Here is a 22438-nt window from a genome sequence, read left to right on the forward strand (position 1 = left end):
AGCAAAAGCACAAAATTAGTAATAGGTGGTAGACTTCTAAGTGATTTAATAAGATTTCCCTCCATCCCGTAATTTATTTTTTCTGTAACTTAACCAATTGGTTATTTGCATCTTTGCAGTCAGAAGCCTCTCTCATCTCTGCCCTCTGGATCTTCTCATTCAATGAGTCATGTGCCCTAGGTAACTCCCCTTTAGGTTTTTGCCCAAACCCAACATTCTGGTATCGTGACTGAGGACAAGGTCTGTAGAAGCAAAAGCAGTGGGGGTCCCTTTCCTAATACTTACTAACTCTGTGATTTCTGCCAGGATCTTGAAGCTATTGAAGCTTAGATTTTCTTGTCTGTAATATCATTTCATGTGGGTTTTGTCAAAAGCTGAAACCAAAAATGCTTATAAAACAATGAATATGATATTTTGGGGTTTTGTTTTTGTTATCGATGGCGTCCTAATTTAAGGCCTTTGCCACCTCATGCCTGGACTACGTCTTGACCACACATTCTCCTGACTCCAGGCCATCCTGTTAGATCTCAGTAGAATGAGCTTCCTGAATTAGGTTGCCCACATCACTTGGATGTCTTCCCTGCCATTCACTATTACCCGTAGGGCCTGATTGTGAAGGACTCCACAGTATGTCTGTCTACGTTGAACATTTGTTGAAATATATGTATTTTACTATATAAGGCACTTGTTATCTTTTCCAGCTGTTACTAACAAAAACATCACTATCATAATGTTTTGTTATATTATTATATTGATATATTATTAAAGTTTCTCATGAAATCTTTACCCAATAATACAAGCTCACCTTTGTTAATGATGAGGTATCCCATCGAGTACTACAATCAGATTTGATCATTGTAATACTTTTGCAAACATTTCCTCGGTCATTTGGTAACCTTAGGTAGTGACAAATTTCTGATGGGTTAGAATAATTATGTCTGGCATGTGGGGCAGACACTGAATTATAGTGCTACTTACTCAGAAATCTAGGCTAATGGCAACAGATTTGCCAGTCGTGGGGTTAATATGCAAGTGCCTGAGTAGCTCAGAGATAGTATAACTCTTGCCTAACTACAGTGGCCAAGTTTCAGGTTAAAGCTGATGAAAATAGGAAATTAATGTCTTTGTATCATATTGTCTCAATGTTAGTAAGCTGGCTAATCAGACCAATTAGAATAACAAAATATAGATTTCTCAGCTTCCATTTATGCTAAAAAATAAACTATTGAAAAGGAAACTTTCAAACTATATCATGAAGAATTTTAGAGTGGCTTAAAATTCTTTCCTACTAATTATTATTAGTTTCTGTGACCATATGACAGAGCCTATGATCTAAGTCCTAAATCCATCCCAGCACATTCAATGAGTGTAGGCGTCTAAAGTACCCTGTCATTTATAGCCACTTCAAAGTGCATTCAGAAACTTGGTTCTCAAGTGCATTAGATTTTATTAAAAGCATTCTGCTGTGACACCCATTCTTTCTAATTGGTTTATGGACAGCCCCCACCATTCAGACAAATCCTAATTGCATTTTCCCACAAGTGTACTTTGATTTATTGTTCCTTATTCTATATTATTTGTAATGAATCAGAGTAAAATTCCTAAGACATTAAACAAAATTTACAGTAGTTCTTCTATAAAGTGGGATGTACATAAGGATTCTTAATAGATTTTTTTGCTTATTTTTAAATTTATTTAGTCCATCTACATTCATCTGTGTGATTTCCAGTAGCAATATCTTTATTACCTTTCCTGAGATTATTACTTACTTGACTTTTCGTGTTTAGGGTTTTAGAATTACTTAGAATGTTGGAATGGATTATGTATAGAGCATTAAAAATATATCCTTCTGTTAGGTTTAAGTAGGTATATATGTATTTGGAACAGAAAAATATTATCTAGGGACAGTGACAGGGCATCTGCATAAAATTAGGTAATGCCCATGTTGTGCTAACAGGTTTAACTGAAAATATTCTAGTCAGTTTTAGAATTACAACTTTTGAGATTCCAAGAGTTAATTTGGAATGGATCTATACCAGAATCCAAAAAATATAATGTTTTAAAATAAATAAGTGGCACAAATATAAAAACAGAGGATAATAATATTCAAGAAAGAACTTTCTCACTGTTGAGTTATTACATAATAGCAAACTAAGTAAAGAGTCTCCATGGAATTATAGGCATGGGATCATTTCTGTAGGGAGTCCATGAAAATTGATGTGAAGAAAGACAAATAGAACTTGTTTATAACCATTTGTAAAGCCTTCTAGGCTTCTTAGAGAGAAATATGTCAGTTCTTTTAAAAGTTTGGATGATTTTTGAATGTTGAATTCAGAATCAGAAACAATGGAGTATATTTAGAATAAGAGGCAAAAGGAAAAAGAGAAATCAATTTTAAGACAAAAAGGAAGGAGAGAAAGATAATCTCTAGCAAAATTTAGCTGAACTGAGCAAATGCGAGTCTTGCTTTCCACAGCATAAATAATAACATCTAGAAAAATTGGAAAAGGTGGTTAGCAGATGATGAGCAGACAAAAGATCTAAATATCCGTTGCAGCTGAATGTTTTAAATGAGGAACTGAGCCTTTCATCTCTACTGGAACAGTAAAGAGGCCTTCAACACCCACGGCATCGGTGGAGACCAAGTGGGGGCAACTTGGACTTTCACCCTAACCAGCAGTAATAAGATGGCACCCCTTTCTGCTGGGGCTGTCAGAGAATGCCTCCTAGTGGGACAGGAATCTCATCACTGCCCAGTAGTAATGAGGCCACCCCTTCTATGGCACCGAACGGGGAGCAGTAATGGGGCACTCCTACCCCTCCCTATCGGGTACTGATAGTGGTACTGATGTCAGGTACTCCCTAGTGGTCCCGAAGCCACCACCTTCACCCCATGTCAATGAGAAGGTCCCTCTCCGGAGTGAGTGGAGGCCAGGTGGGAACCAGGATTTCTACCCCAACCTGACAGTGATTAGGTAGTACCCTTCCCCACCTCTGTGCCAGAGATATGTTGGAAAACACCAGCTAAATCAGAAAGTTGAAGGTCTGGAGTCTCACAATACACCAAAGGGCAGGTTTCAATAGAAAATAAATCATCACAGTGAGAATCAAGAAGATCAAAAAGCAAATGAAAAAAGACAATCAATAGATGTCACCCTTACCCTCTAGACCCTGCCAACCACCAATCTATTCTCTATTTCTTTTTTTTTTTAATTTTTTAATGTTTTTATTTATTTTTGAGACAAAGAGAGACAGAGCATGAGCAGGGGATGGGCAGAGAGAGAGGGAGACACAGAATCCGAAACAGGCTCCAGGCTCTGAGCCATCAGCACAGAGCCCGACGCGGGGCTGGAACCCACAGGCCGTGAAATCATGACCTGAGCTGAAGTCAGATGCTCAACCGACTGAGCCACCCAGACACCCCAGTCTATTCTGTATTTCTATGAGTTCAGTTCTTTTAGATGCCACATGTAAGTGAGATCACACAATAATAGTCTTTTTGTCTGACTTATTCACTTATTCACTTAGCATAATGCCCTCAAGGTTTAATCCATGTTGTCACAAATGGCAAGATTTCCTTCTTTCATTATGGCTGAATCTTCATATATATACATATACATATACATATACATGGTTGAATATTCAAATATATATATTTGTATATTTTTACATATGTATTTTTCTTTATATATTTAAATTTTGATTTAAAAAAACACAAAAAATGAGGTATTGTTGACTAGCAATCAGTACTGTGCAATAATACAATGCACACAAACATGAACACACATGTGCACTATTGCACTATAACTTTCTATAAATATGCATGATGCTGGTTTAATTTGGCTAAGTTTTCTTTCTTTGGATTATATATACCACTTTTTAAGAGGTGTTAAAATGGTGACATGATGACAGATGGTAATTTTTTTTTGTGGTATGTAACTTGTTGACAAAATAAAAAGCTGTCAATTCTTTGTCAATTTCCAAAAAAAATGTGGTTCAAAATTGACCACTTCATGAACTAAAGTCCAGGAATGGCATCCCTACAGTTTCTGTTATACTAATGTAGTGTAGAATGTATATGTAACATCCAACTCAGAGCTCTGCACAAAGCTGTCATCATATACGTATGGTTACTTAACAATTAGGTACATTTGTCTGAAAATGGTGGCCAATAATTCTAATACCAGAACAAATTTTACATCTTTTATTAGTGAAAGGCAATCTTGCTTCCCCATAGTTACTTATGTAATTGTATGCTGGGAATAAATAGCTAGGTAGTGAAGAAAATTCTAAACTCCAATAAACTGTAATAAATGCCTTTGTGTTACCTCACTCTTCAACCCCATTTCAGCATTTAATCATGTTAATATTTTAATATCCTATTCAGTTTCTAGCATTAGTGTTTCTATGTGCATTAAAAAAATGTATTTGTCATTATTTAGTATATTTACTATATTAGATATATTTTTATATATTTCTTTGTTAAAATTAAAGTTTTTTACATGAATATTAAAAATTAACATTATATCAAGTAAGTTATATTACATAAATTATTTGCTATTTTGTTCATAGTAAGAATTAACAAATTAATCATGTTTTTATTAAATTAATAAATAGGGACACCGGAGGTGGGTTAGTCAGTTAAGCATCTGACTCTTGGTCTCGGTTAGGTCATGATCTCATGGTCATGGGATTTAGCCCCCTGTCAGAGTCTGCACTGACAGTGCAGAGCCTGCTTGGGATTCTCTCTCTCCCTCTTTCTCTGCCCCTCCTCTGGTCACGCTATATCTCTCTCAAAATAAATAAATAGATTAAAAAATAATAAATAAACTAAACATAAACTTTCAGAGAAAGATAATCATTGGTCTGTAATTTTCTAACTAGTTCACTAATTGCTTTCAATTTTGTAACGTAATGAATTAGTTCATAAGTAAATAATACAGATTTAAAAAATATTCTCAATGTGAATAACTCAATATGAAATGTTTCTTCTTTGAGAAAAATCTCAGTTTTGGGGATGAAAGATTCACATGTAATCTAATGTTACTTCCTCACAAATTCATAATACCAAATGTATGCTATCTATCTATATATCTACTTATCTATATGTCTACATATATATCTATCTACATATATATATCTACATATCTACTCTGTGTAGAAATATATCTATATCTATATCTATATATATCTACACATATATAGATATAGATACAGATATAGATATAGATATATATCTACACAGAGTAGACGACCAGTTTTTGTTATAATTTTCTTACTTATTATAATTTAATTTCATATAACATTTTCATAGTTTGTTGTTAACATGAGAACATATTTTACCATTTTATGTGCATAGAAAGATTTAAAGGACATATTTTAAAATGATTCAGTATTCCATAAAGTATAGTTTATAGTTCCATAAACTATATATATAGTTGAACATTCAAATATATATATTTTTGTATATTTATACATATGTATTTTTCTTTATGTATTTAAATTTTAATTTAGAGATTAGAATTAGCAACTATTAGAAATCTTAAAAGTTTTAACATTCCAAGTGGAACTTAGATGCCTCCATTAATTTTTTTTTTCTTAAACAAAAGTTTAGGCTTTTTTTCCCTTATAATGTAATAAGTGACTTTTTCTAGGAATGCTTTCTAAAGAAACTCAAAATAAAGTAAATTCTTAATAATGATTATAAAATAATTCTCCTCTGTAAGTTTTTGTATTAGTGAAGCTGCTGTTTTCCATCGTTAGACATTTAGGTCTTTATCTTCCAGAATATTTCATATGAACTAAAACTGAAGTAAAGCCTTTTTCGCTGTGCATTTTTTAGTATTTTTTAAAACCTGATTCCTATTTTTTCCCTTTCCTTTGAAGGTGAGAGGCCCGCCAGTTGCAGGAGCATTTAAAGAAAGACCAACGAAGCCCACAGCATTTCGAAAATTTTATGAGCGAGGAGATTTCCCAATTGCCCTTGAGCATGATTCGAAAGGAAACAAAATCGCGTGGAAGGTAAGTCAGGGCACAGCTGGGGGAACCAGCCGTGTACCGCTGGAGCGACATCTCCCAACACCGAATGAAGTTGGCTAACCAAATAAACTGGGGTGATTTCTCAGAGAATGGAAGGTGGTGGGTAAGCTCTTAGAGAAGGCCCCCCTTGTGTCAGCTGTCCACCTTGACTAACAATTAAATTATAGCCTGCAAAACAGAAAATGACAGAGTTGCTTTGCCTTAGAGAATCGTCTGCTGCCCAATTCATCTCTATTTTTATGAGAACCTGGCAACCCGGCCTGTTTCAGGCAGTCCATCAAATGATGGAACTGGTGGCTGAATACGGAGAGCAACAGCCATTTATCTCCTCCAAATTTCACCTTCCTGCAGGACACTTCCAAATGGAAGCTTTAATTACCTAAATGGATAGGTCAAGATTGTCTGCTCCCTGGAAATGCAGAGCAGAATACAAAAGAAGGTTGGTTCTCATTGCCGCACTCTCTCCCTGTCTGCAGCACGTGTCAGTGGCGGTGGCTGTCATACGTGCCCGGTTAGAGGCTGACCTCCGCGCCGAAACCATTACGGCACCGACATTTTTCTGACAAAAGGTTAATTGGCTTCAAAATAAATGTATTGCCTAATGACTCCATTGTAATGTGGCTGTGTTTCTTTCTAAAAGGCTCACTGATGTTATTTGTAAAAACTTGCCAATCTCTTAACTGGAGAAGGCTTTTACATTTAATTTGAAAAACGAAATGCTGATCTCTAAACAGCTTCTGCTATTTAATTATTTTGTGTTATCAAGGACTTTGCTTTGGGTGATATTTATCAGCTAAAAGGGTTTCTCGGGCTAAAGACAGAGTTGTGCATGCGTATCACATCAGACTGAGGAACATAAAAGGTTTTTGCCAAATATCATCCAAGTGAAGCAATTGACCCATTTAACTAAAAAGTCCCACAATAGTGTCTGAAGGTGAAGGTAGGAATTGTGTGTGATTGGTACAAATAAATTCACATTAAAAAAATTAAATGACCAAAATAAAGAATTCATCAAAGCAAATACTTAGATTCATCAAAATTAATCTTTTCCTTCCTTTATGGAAAAACTGAGAGAATTGTTTGTGCTGTTTCCTGTATGTCTTTAAATGTTTTCATATAATTATCAAGCATTTCTAAATCTCGAGCAGTCTTTTGGTATTCAAGTACTGAACTTACAATTACTATAAGTTGTTTGGCGATAGAAATCCCGAAGGTGTCCCTGTTATTAAATTTTGTCATAAGTTTTTTAGGAGGATGAAGAACATGACTATCTCTATCTCAGTTTCAGTCATTTCTATTAAAATGTGAATTTGTTATATGACACTGTGCATATAATGAGAAAGAATTTATAGCAAATATAAATAATTTAGATATTTTAGTCTTAACCTAAGTATATATTCCCAAAACTTTACTGTAACTTTTGGGTTTGTTTATATTTGATTAATTACATGGATTTTGTGTTTGTCTATATACTGGTTCCACAAGGTAACACAGTGGACTTTCTGAAAAACCTCATTCCTGTGGAGTAAAACAATATGCTATAATTCCTTATAAAAAGTGAGTGGATTTTAGTGTTTTAAGCAATTACAGCACATAAAAATTATGTCAATAACAAAATTTATAGGTTTATTTTTACCTGTTCAGATAACTTTATGAGTAACTTTTGGAAGTGTCAAGAGACTAGGAAAGAAAATCATCTTGAAAATAATGAAAATGTAGGATGAATCATTTTGCTTTATCTTTGATAATACAATAGCCAGAAGGGATATAAACTACTTTTGGTTTTTATAGCTATGTTAATTATTTTAAGTAATTTCTGATGAGACTACTGATTCAGCAAGCCAAAAAGTCAGAATAAAAAAGAAGCAATTTATTTGCTGCCATTGGTAGAACAATAGCATACATTTAAGGAAACGTCTTATCCTATAACCTGTAGGCTTCTGTCTTTTTAAAGTCTCGCCAACCACATTTCAATTACACTACTCTAATATTGAAAGTAAAATGTGAGAATTATTAAGCATAGGCTTGTGGACAATCTCCCAATATAATCATAATTATTCCTTTGGTGCATGTGCTGTGAGGACAGTCTGGTACTTGAGCGGGGGAGGGCTTCTTTAGGATGCCATACCTCAGGAGGGGCCTTGAACGTTGAAGGAAGCAGGGCTACCCTCCCACACCCCACAGAATAAAAACAAAGACAAAAACAAAACACAACCCAGGACCCTGCACTGCACTTCCTTCCTGTGTGCCGACAGGGCCCAGGAGCCCAGGTCTTCATATCACTCATCTTCCCCTTAAAGACTTCTGAATAGCTCTGTTTCTCAGGAAAATAGTGGTCCCCTCTCCGTACTCTTGTGACACCACTGGGACTCCAAGGGTTTCTGAGTGCCTGAAATGGTGTGCATGATTAAGTTGGAAGAAGTCATAAATCTTTTATCAGAATTTCAAGAGGTATTGACTCGGAAATACTTACGAGCTACTGTCCTGAAGCGTGATGGAGGCTGTCCCAGCATCTGAGACTCAGCTCGTCTGGGAAGTCACTGATGGTTCCTGCCCATGACCCCAAGTTCCCTACTTGTTCCCCATCATCACTATACTAGAAATCATCCTATATTCTTGAAATAGAGTTACTGTCTGGTAACTACGTATAAATGACCTAATAAAGTCAGAAACTGGAAGTAACAGTTAGACGTAGGTAAATGTCGTTTGCACATTTAGATTTTTCAACCCATATCTTCAACTGCCACCCTAGTATAGTGCACATGAAAGTGGCTATTTGTTCCAAATGCCAAAACAACAAGGCAGACCAAATGCCGAATCTGTGCAGTCTAGTCTTTATGGTATCGCTGAAAATCAGAGCACGGTCTAATACAACTTTCTGCAATGGTGGAAATGTTCTACATCTGCACTGTCTAATAATTACAACTAGCCATATGTGGCCATTAAGCACTTGAAATGTCCCTAGTGAGAGTGAGGAGCTAAATTTTTAATTTTAATTAATTTTAATTTAAATAGCCACATGGTTACCATATTAGACAGTGCTGTTCTACATTAAGACAGTGGCAGTCAGAATAAATGCCTGAACCTGCTGGCCAGATAGATGACTATATGTGTCTGCAAATTACTGTTAAAATGAAAAAGAAGGACCGATCCAGGCATTTTTGCCATGGCTGCGTACACTTATCGTATATTCCTTGGTAAACGTGAAAAAAGTTTTACAAAATTTTGGGAGTGAAATTTTTCCATATACTTATCAATGGCAAGTGAATTATCTAGGAAAAATGAGTAGCTCTGATCTGTAATATGAAATCTATCAGACAAGATCTGGCATACTTTTTATTTTTAAATATGTGTTTTCTGAATATAGCTAAAGAACTGTTCATTGTTAATGGCTAAAGACATTAAAAAACACAATAATGACTTAAACAAAAATTTTTAAGTCTGTCTCTTTTTCTATCTTCTCCTTGACTCTACCAACATTCAGGGGACATGACTTTATTCTATGGCTGCTACCTCCAATATCCAGAGTACAGGCAACAGGAGGGAGAAGCAGCTCAACAGTTTGGATAAGTTACAGAGCAGACAGATACTCTGCATGAACAACAGACGTTCTAAAATTGCGTTTGAGTTTCCAAGTCTTAAATTTCCATCTGGGAGTAGGAAAGTTTTCTGTTACCTGTCTTCTCACTTCTGCCTCCCCACCAGGGTCCATCCCAGCTCCCACCCCCAACCCAGTAAGTTTCAGACACCCTTCAGGTCTCCTCTGGAGCTGTCCTGCCTTCTCCGCCTCCTCCCTGCTCCTTTCCGCCCCCACCCCCTGTCCTCTCCTCCCTGCCCCTCCCTGCTCCTCCTCCTTCCTTCTTCCTTCTTTTCCTCCTCCTCTTCTACTTCTTACTCTTCCTCCCTTGCCCTTTCTACTCCCTCCTTCCTTTCCTTTTTTGTTTGTTTGTTTGTTTGTTACTCCCTGGAATGCACAGTTTCCCCTCTAGTTCTTACAAGGTCACTTTGGGGAAGGAACAGGAGCCCTTCCTAGTTCTCTCTTTTCAACAGGAATCTGAAGTCATCAGGAGTAGTCACTGGAATGAATGTGAAATAATAATCGCTATTTACACACTTAATAAGGAGCAGAAATATAAATCCTAGGCAACCCATGAAATTCACTGTCTTATAAATTCTGATAACGAGCCATTGTTTTAAAATGGCATGATAATACAGGTTATTTATTTATTTATTTATTTATATTTACTTTTTGTGTTTTTATTTTTGAGAGAGAGACTGTGAGCAGAGGAGGGAGAGAGAGAGAGGGAGACACAGAATGTGAAGCATGCTTCAGGTTCTGAGGTGTTGAAATCAGATGCTTAACCGACTGAGCCACCCAGATGCCTTGAAACACAGGTTATTTTAAAATAGCCACTTTGATATAGATCTTGGCAGAAGGAGTTGAATAAAAATGTCAGAATCACACTGGAGTTTTTTTTTTTTTAATTAACGATATGGTATTATAAACCATTTAGTTTGGAGAGCTACAACTACGCTAAGGTGTCTCTTAAGTTCCTTCACTTTATGGGCATTTTGATATAGTAGATATTGATAGAAATCACCTTTCTCTATCCATGGTACCATGCTTTTGGACAAAATGTGACATACACTAAGAGTTTTGCTTTCACTAAATTTCTAATGAACATGCACAAAGGTGTCCCAGTTATTAGGTAGGTTTGAGTAAGAAATAGATACCCTATAAATGTCCAGCCAAATCAGGATATAATACAAACCCTATTACAAAGGCAGCTCAGATAGTCTTATATCCAGATTGTCTTATAAAGGGAAAATCTCAAAGTGGGCTTTGTCAGCAACTTACAGTCTCTCATCTGGCAAGGTTGTCGCAGGCTTTGTTCAAAGTGGCATCGCTGTGGGGGGCATTTCTGCATTCTTGTTTTCTCATCCCTTATTGAATATGTAAATGGTGTTAGTAACCTGTTATACTGAAATAAAATTCACAAGGCCACAACTGGTACGCATAGGTGGGTGTGCGTGAGAATGGACTTTAGGTAGTCTCACCTCTCTGCCAAGAACCTGATCTTCCGTACTGGCCTTTTGGAGATGTCCACAATGTCATCACAAAAGCATACTTCCCCTGAGGTGAATGTATTCACCATACAGTTACTTGATGATTAAAACTTGGATCACACAACTTGGTTTTTCTATTAAAAAGTGACTTCATAAATTAACATTAATCAGGTAACTAAGAACCTTTTCTAATTCTTAAACTGATGTGTTATATAAATGTATTGATATGTTTATATAAAGAACTACAAAATACAGAGAGTTAGCATATATTAAGAAAAATGAAAGAAAATGAAAACCAGATAGGGACCTACAATGGAGCCAATATCAAGGTCAAATAAAATGGCGTATTCTGGGCAGTCATGGTGCGGTGCGGTAGCGTGTGGTTCAGAAAGTATGGAAACTTCATTGATAACCTAAGACTCTTCACCAGGGGAGGAAGTGGTGGAATGGGTTACCCTCGTTTAGGTGGAGAAGGTGGAAAAGGTGGTGACGTCTGGGTTGTAGCCCATAAGAAAATGACTTTAAAACAACTTAAAGACAAATATCCTCAGAAACGGTTTGTGGCTGGAGAAGGAGCAAATAGTCGTGTTAATGCACTGAAAGGCTCCAGAGGAAAAGACTGTGAAATTCCTGTACCTGTGGGTATTTCAGTAACTGATGAAAATGGTAAAATTATAGGAGAACTCAATAAAGAGAAGGACAGAATTTTGGTAGCTGAAGGAGGTCTTGGTGGTAAATTACTTACAAATTTCTTACCATTGAAAGGCCAGAAACGAGTCATTCACCTTGATCTAAAACTTATAGCTGATATAGGCCTAGTAGGATTCCCAAATGCAGGAAAATCCTCTTTGCTAAGTCAGGTTTCTCATGCAAAACCTGCAATCGCAGATTATGCATTTACAACATTACAGCCTGAACTTGGAAAGATTGTGTATAATGATTTCAGACAGATATCAGTAGCTGATCTTCCTGGTTTAATAGAAGGAGCACATATGAACAAAGGAATGGGCCACAAATTCCTCAAGCATATGGAAAGAACTAGACAACTACTTTTTGTTGTCGATATTTCTGGATTTCAGCTTTCTTCCCAAACTCAATACAGAACTGCCTTTGAAACCATAATACTTCTTACAAAAGAGTTGGAGTTGTACAAAGAGGAACTTCAGACAAAACCTGTACTCCTGGCAGTTAATAAAATGGACTTGCCAGGTGCCCAAGATATGTTCCATGTACTGATGAATCAACTCCAGAATCCTAAAGATTTTTTGCATTTATTTAAGAAAAACATGATTCCAGAGAGGACTGTGGAGTTCCAACACATCATCCCCATCTCTGCAATTACGGGAGAAGGAATTGAAGAATTAAAGAACTATATAAGAAAATCTCTGGATGAACATGCCAACCAGGAAAATGATGCATATCATAAGAAACAGTTGCTTAATTTACAGATTTCTAATACAATATCTTATAATGAGCCACCACCAAAGAATGGTGTTACTAGTCCCAGATAGATGTAATTTAAATCTATTAAAAATGATATCAAGGGGCCCCTGTGTGGCTCATTCGGTTAAGTGTCTGACTCTTGGTTCAGGCTCAGATCATGATCTCGCGGTTCGTGAGATTGAGCTCTGTGTCAGGTTCTGCACTGACAGCATGGAGCCTACTTGGGATTCTCTCTCTCATTCTCTCTGTTCCTCCCTTGCTCACACGCACGCATGCACATGCACACACACACTCTCTCAAAAAAATAAATAAGTAAAATAAATAAATAAGATATAGGAAAAAAAAATAAAAAAAAAATAAAATAAAATGGTGTATTCTGAAATCTAAAGAAGGGATCTTTGTATTTCTGGTTTCTTCACTCATTTATCCCAGTGCCTAGAGCAGTACTTGGCATACAGTAGGTGCCCAGTGATCCGTGTTGAGTGAATGGAAAGCGTACTAGAACAGATTGACTATCCTCAAGTTTTACTTCTCTAGACACTGTTTCATGACGTGTTTTGCATCTTTATCAGTGACCAGGTGCTAGATGATTGGGATGGCGTCTTTTTAACTATGGGAGCTCTAAGAAGTCTTGTTTCACGGGGTGCCTGGGTGGCTCAGTCGATTGAGCGTCTGACTCTTGGTTTCGGCTCAGGTCATGATCTCATTGTTCGTGAGTGTCTGTGCTGACAACATGGTGTCCTTGGCTCTGTGCTTACAACGTGGAGCCTGCTTGGGATTCTCTCTCTCCCTCTCTCTGTGCCCCTCCCCCACTCACTTGCTCACTCTCTCTCAAAAATGAATAAACATTAAAAAAATTGTTTCATAATTATTAAAATAAGTATATTTTGAGATGTTCATGTAATAGTTTGGGGGATAAATATTGATTAGAAACTCCAGTAAGTTTGAATGCACAGTCCAGAATTCTATGCAATGGTTTTGGTGGATTGGACTTTCATTATGAAAATGCTCCTTTGATTATATGTAAACTGATTTTTTAAATTTCTTAAATTTCAAAATGGCAAGTTCATTTATCTAAATGAGTAAATATGTATGTCCAGTTTGAACATCCAAGTAAAGAAAATGATGTGCATAGATTAATTGGGTGCTTAAATTTATTTTTAAAATTGGCTGGACCACACCCACAATTCTGGGATGACTCATGAGTCACTAAACTCGTGCATGAGTCTTCAGAATTTCTTCTCAGTTTGTTCTTTTTCTCGGTTCTTTTCAGTTCTCTGTAGCATTGATATTCATGAACTATAAAAAGCTCTGTCAGTGTGACTGTTTTCATTGACATAACTGATAATTTCCTACTAGGAAAAACAGTTATTGAATATAATCATTATTAAAATCATGCACTAATTTTCTTACAATTAAAATCAGCCCCAAACCATGGTAGCTCATTATCCATAAATAGTATTGCATTTAAAGTAAGTCACTCCGTGACATGATACCTGATCCATTAGTCCTCATTATATTGTTCTCGAAATTCTATAATTTTGATTAATCATTAGTCCTTTGGTACCTGCAATTTCTTAATGTTTCAGTTTCTTAAGAATTCAAAAAATTAGTGTTATATCTATACCCACTCCCTATCCCAGGTAACACCAATGTTGATTTCTGAAATCTTGTAGGCAAATTTATTTAAGAGTTGAATAATTTGTTTCACATGAAGAAGAATGGATGTTCTCTTGGAATTGTTCTCTTGGAGTTTCTATTTCTTCTGATAACTGCCAAAGCTTGAGTTTGGATAGCAGGCCTGAGTAGAATTTGTAAGGCAAATTTTACAAAAGAAGAGACAATTTACCTGATTTTTGTACAAGTGAGCTGCCATGTTTCCACTATTAATTCCTCTGTGATTAATTAATAGAGAAGTCTTGAAAAAAAAGTCCTCTGGCAATTACTGTGCTGCTCTGTGTTTTTTGGAGGAGGGGGCTGCTTGTGCAATTAAATGCCATTCTTTTATTTGATGTAAATTGCGATGTCTTAAAAGTGTAGAGCATGAAAACACAGCCGTGTATCAGAAATAACTTTAATTTAAATTGGTTCGATGACCTCTGAAAGCTAGATGAGAGGTTTTCTGCTGAATGGGCTGGTGCTCTCTGCTGCCTCTATAATTTATGTGAGAAATTAGTGCGAATGGTTCACTTTTATGGAGCAGTACTGCTTGTGGCAAGCCTGCAGAAACAATTTTCCCCCAAGCCTCCATCTGTTCTTCAAACTAGGGCATATGCCATCTCATCGAGCTTGAAAGTCAACTGATTTATAACTCCTGGAAAGTGCATAGATTGAAAAGAAAGGTCGCCCGCCGCTCTGTGACAGTGATTTGGTCGGCCTCGGCTGAAGACAATTCACATTCCCCGGGGCCCAAGGGGAAAAGCAGTGTTGTAAGTTTCAGATCTCGGTGGACTGACAAGTGGAAGAAAAACAAATCACTCCTGCTTTCCTAGTGAAACGACCCCCTGTTGAAAAGTCGGAGCGGTCTTGGTAGTGTTAGGGCGTCACAGCTGAGACACTGTGTTGTCACTCACCCGCCCATGAAGATGGGGGTTTCCTGCCACCCTCCTAGGGATTGATGCTGCCATTTCAGGAGTATCAGTACTCCAATCTTCAAACTAAAAATGTGTGTCACTGCTTGTTAGAAAGTTCCATTTGGGGACATAAACCGGACTTTGATGGTTTTTCAGTATCTGCCTGGAGGGTGAATCTCCAGCTCTGTTCCAATTAGTAATTTAATGAATGGCTCCCACTCTGTCTTATCACTTGTCACATATCCCTTTTCTTCACTGAAGCACTTTTGAGATCAGAAGTTCTTTGACGGATGACAAGTCGAATTGGATTGATGGTATGATAGTAAAAAAAAAAAATCAATGTTTGTTTGATGCTTTTATTTAGAGTGGTCAAAGTGTCTCTACATTTGAGGCTTCTAGATATCGAGTGAATTTTCAACCCCCTGCCGTTGTATTAAAATTTCTCCTTTTCTTTCAGGTAAAATCTAAATAAAGTGTTAATGAATACTGATACCAATTTTAACCCATATCTGAGGCAGCAATTTTAGGAAATTACATTTTAGCTTTATCAAAGAGGTTATTCTGACCTTGAACGTTCTATGTAAAAATTAGCACTGATGGGATAATCAGACGAATTCATGTAAAAAGAAAATTTATCCTTGGGGCGCCTGGGTGGCTCAGTGGGTTGAGCATCGGACTTGGCTCAGGTCATGATTTCACAGTTCATAGGTTAGAGCCCCTTGTTGGGCTCTGTGCTGACAGCTTGGAGCCTGGAGCCTGCTTCCGATTCTATGTCTGCCCCTCCCCCTCTAGCACACTGTCTCTCTCCCTCTCAAACTTAAGTAAACATTAAAAAAATTGATCCCTTATCATTACTTATAAAGTTCTATTCTCAATATGAAATATATACATGTTTATCTTATAAAATAAGAAAATATTGGAAAGTAGAAGGACTAAATAAATCACTCATCATTCCACCATTCATTGAATTCAGTTGTTGACATTTTTTAAAGTATTTCTGTCTTTTCTTTCTTTTTGCATAATTGAGATCATAGTGTATACAATACCTTGTGAAAGCTATTTGTCATTAGATGGCATATAAAAATGGTATGCATTTTTTCTTAGATTTTTCTGATTTTTTTCTAGTTTAAAGGTAATAGATGACTATTTTAGAAAATTTAGAAAATAGATAAAGTAAAATGTATACAGAAGACAAGAAGACAACATTTATTCTGAGATAACTTTTAGTAATTGATAGTTTTGTTCAGTCTTCCTTCTACATGTATGTTTTTAGCTTTGTTGAAGTTGTGTTGATGATTCTTAAGGGACTTAAGGTAACATTCAAAGACCTAATTAGGACAGGAAATTCATAATGGACCTAACAGCCACAGGAGAATTAATAATTAATAGTTCTCTCCAGTTTGATAACACCAACAACAAAAAAGACAATCATAGCTTAATATGCATTTTTAACATTTCCCATGGTCATTACTCAAGGCCTTTAGAAAAGAGGCATGCCAATATATGTCTCCGTGTGGCTTTGCTTCGGGGGTGGTACACATAGTATCTCCTTTGGCAGGTCATGCTCTACAGTGACCAGCACCTCAGTGTACCGTCATTGTGAACATGTTGTTAGTATATTTTTGGAGAACAGAAACAAATACTAACAAAAAGTTGTATTAAATACGAAACACATTTCTTGCTATTGAGAAAAGTATAAAAACAAATGTAGCATCATTTTAAAATCATTATAAAAACCAATCTTTGCCTCCCCCCCCAATCTAAGACATATCCCTGATGACCAAAAAAAAAAAAAAAAACCCTACAGAATTTACAAAACTGCATTCCAGTCTGAATGATGAAAACATGTAAAACCTTGAAACCCTAAACTTCCATTCGAGTTCTCATTCAGATTCATTTTTCTCTGTTTTCGTGTATATCTTTAGGCAACTTTATAAAAAGTGGGTCCATGGGTTGAATATTTCTGAACGCTTGAATATCTTGAAATACAATTTTTCAGCAATGCAGTTTGTGATTCATATTAACATTCTTAAATTTCAACTGTTTCCCTCTATGCCTCTGAAGAATGTAATGTCATTATATTCTAAGATATGATTGTTGAGAAATTAAGACCAGTCTGATTTTTATTCCTTTGGTCTGTTTTTGTTTGCTTGTTTATTTTGTTTGGCAGCCTGGGTAATTGCACTATTTTTGTATAATTAAAAGTTGCTTCCATGTGTATCTTTTGCTTTCATCGATTCTTTTTTTAATATAGTGAGCTTATTCTGTCTACTTACTTGAATTTTTTTCTCAAGTGAGGAAAGTTTTTTTTTCCCTGTAATGTCATTGATGATTATTTTTGTTACAACTTTTCTCTTTTCTTTCTTACAACAAATACATGCAGTGTGTAAATAAATTTTATCCTGCCATTTCTATCATTGTCTCCCTCAATATATTGATCTCCTTATTCACATGTTTAAACTTCTATGAGAGCTTTCTTCTGCTTTCTCTTGTCTTTAGTATCAATTTGTGTATCCCCATGTCAAGTTCCAATTTTACTTCCATTACTGTATTTAGTCCTACAAACTTCACACTGCTTATTTCTCCACTTATATCATTATACGTATTGGCTTTAAAGTTATTGTACAAGCAAGTTCATCAGGGATAATGTTGTGATTTATTCATATTCCATAACCCAGATTGGAAAAAATAAAAAATATGGGTCAACCGTAATCCCACAACCCTAAGGTAGCCTCTATTAATCTGTTAGTGTGAACTTTTCAGACCCCTCCTTCCTCTGCATTTGCAAATCTGCATATGTATGAAAATTTTTAAAAAAACATTTTACTCATACTTCATAACTTTTTTCAATTAATTACAAGTCATAACCATCTTTCCACATCAATGAATGTGCACTTTAAAAATCATTTTGGGAATCTCTAGAGTACTTTACACTTTAACCAGTCCCTATTGTTGGATATTAATGTTTTTCTTAGATAGTAATGCTTTTCTTCAATCTTTTGTTAATATAAGCAATACTATTAGCAACATCATTGTACATTTGTATATATTGTGTCTTGCAAGCATGTTTGATTATTTCCTAAGGGTAAAATCTCATTTTCTTTTTGCCTTGACCTATTGGCAACAAATGGATTTCTGCTTTTCTTCTATGAAGAGGTCTGGCTTTGTGAATCCTGGAGAATGCCCATTTCTGAAAATCACTGATTTCTGCAGTAATGAATTTAAAGGGCCTCCTAATCCTCTAAATCTATAAGATGATATTCCATTTCATATTTTGTAAGATGTTTATAAAACCCATATATTACTGTTTACATATCTTCAATTTTACCTCAATCTAGAATTTGTGTTTGCTAAAACACTCACTTTGCTTGGGTTCGGGTGAGCTCTCCTTATCAGCATTACTTAGGTAGACTGCCCAGCTCCTAGCCAACATCCAGCGCCCAGTATGAAGATGCTTCATCTTGTCCTGTTTTGCTGGGCTTACAGGGACCCTCTGTGACTACTGACACAAAGACAGATAGATCCGAAAAGCACGTACAATCCTGAAAATGCACCTGCACCCAGCTGTGTTTTCCTCTGCCCTTACCTGCAACATTGTGCTTGTGGGGCACGCTGCTTTCCAGGATGCAGTGCAATGTGCTACCAGGAGTCTCTGTCCCTACTTCCTGTTCAGATGGTTTCTGAGAGTTGGGTGTGAATGGACGTAGCAGCGATATAGCAGAGATGAGAATGGAAGCAGATGGCTTTGTCTTTGTCTTAAAAGCAACTACTTCACAGCGGCAAGATGGCGGCTGAGTCCATGCCCGCCCCCAACTAAGTCTGTTCTGACCTTACCTTCCGGAGGGAGAAAGTGTAGGAGGGATGAAAAAACCATCTAGCGACTTTTGGATGGGTACCAATGGTTGCAAAACATGAGTTGACCACCAATTATTGTTTTTCAGTCTAGTTTCATTGGCATCATCATATGTAGAAATTCCTCTTTTTTTTCTGCTTGTGCATTCATTATTATGCCTAGTTTCAGTTGCATGTTGAGTTTTCCTCCTTATCTGTATCTTCCTAGGTAATTTTGTGACACGTTGGGAGACTCTGTGTCAGATACTCTTGTCCAGATGCTATTTAAAACAGCTGAGTCCGATTTAGTTCTGTCCATCATGGGGCTGTAGTCCATGACAGAGAAATAATGTGATCTCATCAACGCTTAGGCAACAATGACTCATCTATTCGTAAAAGAAGTGAGTAACTCTCATGGGTGAGACTCAGTGGTGAGCTCTGTAGCCCAGCTGATAAGGGTTCTGTGGTCTTGAGAAGCTTATTGACTAGAGTACATCATTGTTCAATGAAGAAACTGAAACGCAGAGAACACATATCAAATCTTAAACCAAACTGCTTGCTTTTGCATCGTTCATAAATTTTTAATCCTGTATTCAGTATGTTAAACATTTGCTACTTGAATGATAAGGTTCAAATAATTTCTGTAAACAAAGTTTTTTAAATTGAGAGTCTTTACAAAATTTTTACTAGTTCATACATTTGTGTATCTATATCTATATATATATATATTTTTTTGTTCTCCTGCTTCAATCTGTTACTATGTAAACAAATAGAAAATTTTACTTTTAAAATGACCATGAGGTGATCCATCCACATTCCTATATGTCTACATATTGTGGCAATCCGAGGTATCAATGACACATCACTAACTCCAAATTTCTACACTGTATTTTGAAACATACACTATTATTCATGCTTTTACCAAGGTGTGAATTTTAAATATTTATCCTGTTTGAGATTCAGTCTGACTTAAATTTGATGACTCTGGAGTCCCTATTAAATACAAGTCAGACTTATTGTAACTTTCATATCTTTTAATCCCTTTTTTTCTTATTTCCATCTCTTTAATCCACTTGTTTCATTATAGGCTGTTTCCTTAAATCTGTCTTCCAATTTAATAATTCACTTTCTTCAGTTGGGTTTAATGTACTCCTTAACCTGCGTGTGGATTTTTTTTTAATTCAGTTTCGTTGAACATCAATTCCACAACTTCTTTTTGTTTCCTTCAAAGATTTGCCTATTTTTTCTTTTTCTTTCATTGTGTCTTTTTCTTGCTTTATGGTTTCTTTTACTATCTTTATCAGGTTTTATATTTTGCACATAGTCATTTAAAGTCTCCTTCACATTATCTACTATCTGTAGTTCCCGGATGTGAGTTTGAATCTTCCGGTTGCTCCCATCTGTTCTGTTTTCTTGGGTGCTTCATGAAACTTTCCTGGGAGCTTCCCTTCTGTGGAGCGCACTTTCCTTGGGGCCCCTCGTGCCCCAGGATGTAGAGACGCCCCTGCAGTGTGCTTCTAGGTGTTTCTCCACAGGGATGGGTTCTGACCTAACCTTTATGGGAATCAAGTTCCAGGTTTCTTCACCAGGCTCCTCCTCCCCTCTTGAGATTTGAGTTCTCTCTTCATTTCTGGGAACTTGGTGTTTACCTTTCTTACTTTTGAGAACGGCTGTGTATTTTGGAACTTTTCACCCAGGATTTGTAGCTTTTTTTGATCATATTAGCCAGGGGTCTTAACGATCCAGTTGCTTTCTCAGTTAGCTTACTATCTTGCCTTAGCTACAGAGAAAGAACTGTCTCGAGATGCAATCTTTCTTAATTGTAAGACCAAATCTACAATTTTTCATGTAAAAAAAAATGGAAGCAAAATACTCTTGGCATTTCTCACGGGAGCCCTTATATTTAAACAAATGTTAGCAGCTAATGTGTGTTGCGTGATTTTATGTGCATATCTATGTGTGTGTATAACCACACATGGATGTATATTAAATCTCTTTGGAAGGTATTAAAACTTAGACTTGGAAAAATTACAGGGAAAAGACTTACAAAAATTTTTTGCCAACCCCTGGTTCTCACGTTCATATATAATGTGTGTATGTGTATGTGTGTATGTGTAATATATAGTTATCTTGTTCCTGTCTCAATGTTGGAGTTAAGAGTTCAATTTTCATTCTGTAAAATTTAATCAGCAAATTGAGGTGAGTGGAGTGACCCTAAGAAGACCTTTATCTTCTCACTATTCATATCTAGCAACAGTGAATTTCTTGAGAAGCATGAATCCACCAATTGAAAAAGATTTTTTAAAAGCTTTCCATTTGCAGTAAATTGTATAAAATTTTACTAAACATTATTAAGCATGTTTTTAACTAGCAAAGTATAATGTATCGAAGAAAATTTAGGTTTTTATAAATCATTCCTCACAGACATTATCACTTTAGATTAATTTCTTTTCATTTAAAAAAATTTTTTAATGTTTATTTTTGACAGAGAGAGAGAGAAAGAGAAGGATAGTGCAAATGGGACAAAGTTGGCCACTGAACCGACTGAGCCACCTAGGTGCCCCGTAGATTTATTATTAATTTCTATTTTGGAAGAATTGCTTGGGTAATGAAGTATTTGTATATGCACAGAAGAGATTGCTCTTTACATACCTTTTTCTTTTCTCCTTCTATTTTTTAAAATGCAATGCAAGAAGTGCCAGTGTATCAGACTGGCAATATTAAAACCACAAGTCAAAAAATACAAGTTAAGGTTTTTGTAATTCTATTTGGGAATCTCTGCTCATTCTGCCTGTGTGGGTTATAATTCTAACACTTCATTATTGTAACTTATTACATTTAATAAACTAACAATTGGGACTAGCTTCAAATCCCAAGCAGTAATTTAGCAGATGGTTCATTTCATGAAGAAGCAATGTAGACTCTCATGGATAAGACCTTACAACTGGGGGGATGGAGGGAAGGATGAAGGTAAATGCATTGGTCAGTTGCAACATCCCCTGTAATTTTTTTGTCTTGTCAACAATATTAGAATTTAGGTCAGTTTGCAGAAATAACGAGCTTTAAAAAAAATTGTTTTTATTTATTTTTGACAGAGACAAGAGTGCGAACATGAGCTAGGGAGGTGTATAGAGAGAGAGGGAGACACAGAATCCTAAGGTTCCAGGCTCCAAGCTGTCAACACAGAGCCTGTCGCGGGGCTTGAACTCACGAACTGTGAGATCGTGACCTGGGCCAAAGTCGGACGCTTAACTACTAAGCCACCCAGGCGCCCCCAGAAATAACAAGCTTTAAACCCAATGAATACATCCTCTACAGAATCTAATATTATGGAAAGATTTTTGGGTAATGTATTTTGCAGGTTATTAATGTAAAACATCACTATTTGGGTTCTGAAATAGTCACCTCGGTGTTTCTCATCATTTGCCATCTTGTACTTTATAAATCATAAACCTTTGCACAGGTGGATTCCCAAACATGCCACC

General features: G+C 36.3%; 2 protein-coding genes across 5 annotated transcripts in view; both read left to right on the forward strand.

Moving 5' to 3' along the window:
• PACRG (parkin coregulated) overlaps positions 1 to 22438 on the forward strand; it is a 509535-nt gene that overhangs the window by 66596 nt on the left and 420501 nt on the right. For all 4 annotated transcript variants that reach the window (XM_042987491.1, XM_042987492.1, XM_007097242.3 and 1 more), the window contains one exon: positions 5887 to 6021. In XM_042987491.1, the coding sequence (XP_042843425.1) occupies positions 5887 to 6021 (135 nt within the window). The remainder of the gene's footprint in view (positions 1 to 5886; positions 6022 to 22438) is intronic.
• LOC102965375 (GTP-binding protein 10) lies at positions 11292 to 12680 on the forward strand. The gene has a single exon (XM_042987490.1). The coding sequence runs from the start codon at positions 11466 to 11468 to the stop codon at positions 12615 to 12617; it is 1152 nt and encodes a 383-aa protein (XP_042843424.1). The 5' UTR covers positions 11292 to 11465; the 3' UTR covers positions 12618 to 12680.

The sequence above is a fragment of the Panthera tigris genome, chromosome B2 (genome assembly GCF_018350195.1).
Source record: "Panthera tigris isolate Pti1 chromosome B2, P.tigris_Pti1_mat1.1, whole genome shotgun sequence".
Lineage (NCBI taxonomy): Eukaryota > Metazoa > Chordata > Mammalia > Carnivora > Felidae > Panthera > Panthera tigris.

What these genes read in the sequence shown, in the direction of transcription:
- LOC102965375 (XM_042987490.1), top strand. Translation starts at nt 11,466, where the DNA reads ATGGTGCGGTGCGGTAGCGTGTGGTTCAGAAAGTATGGAAACTTCATT.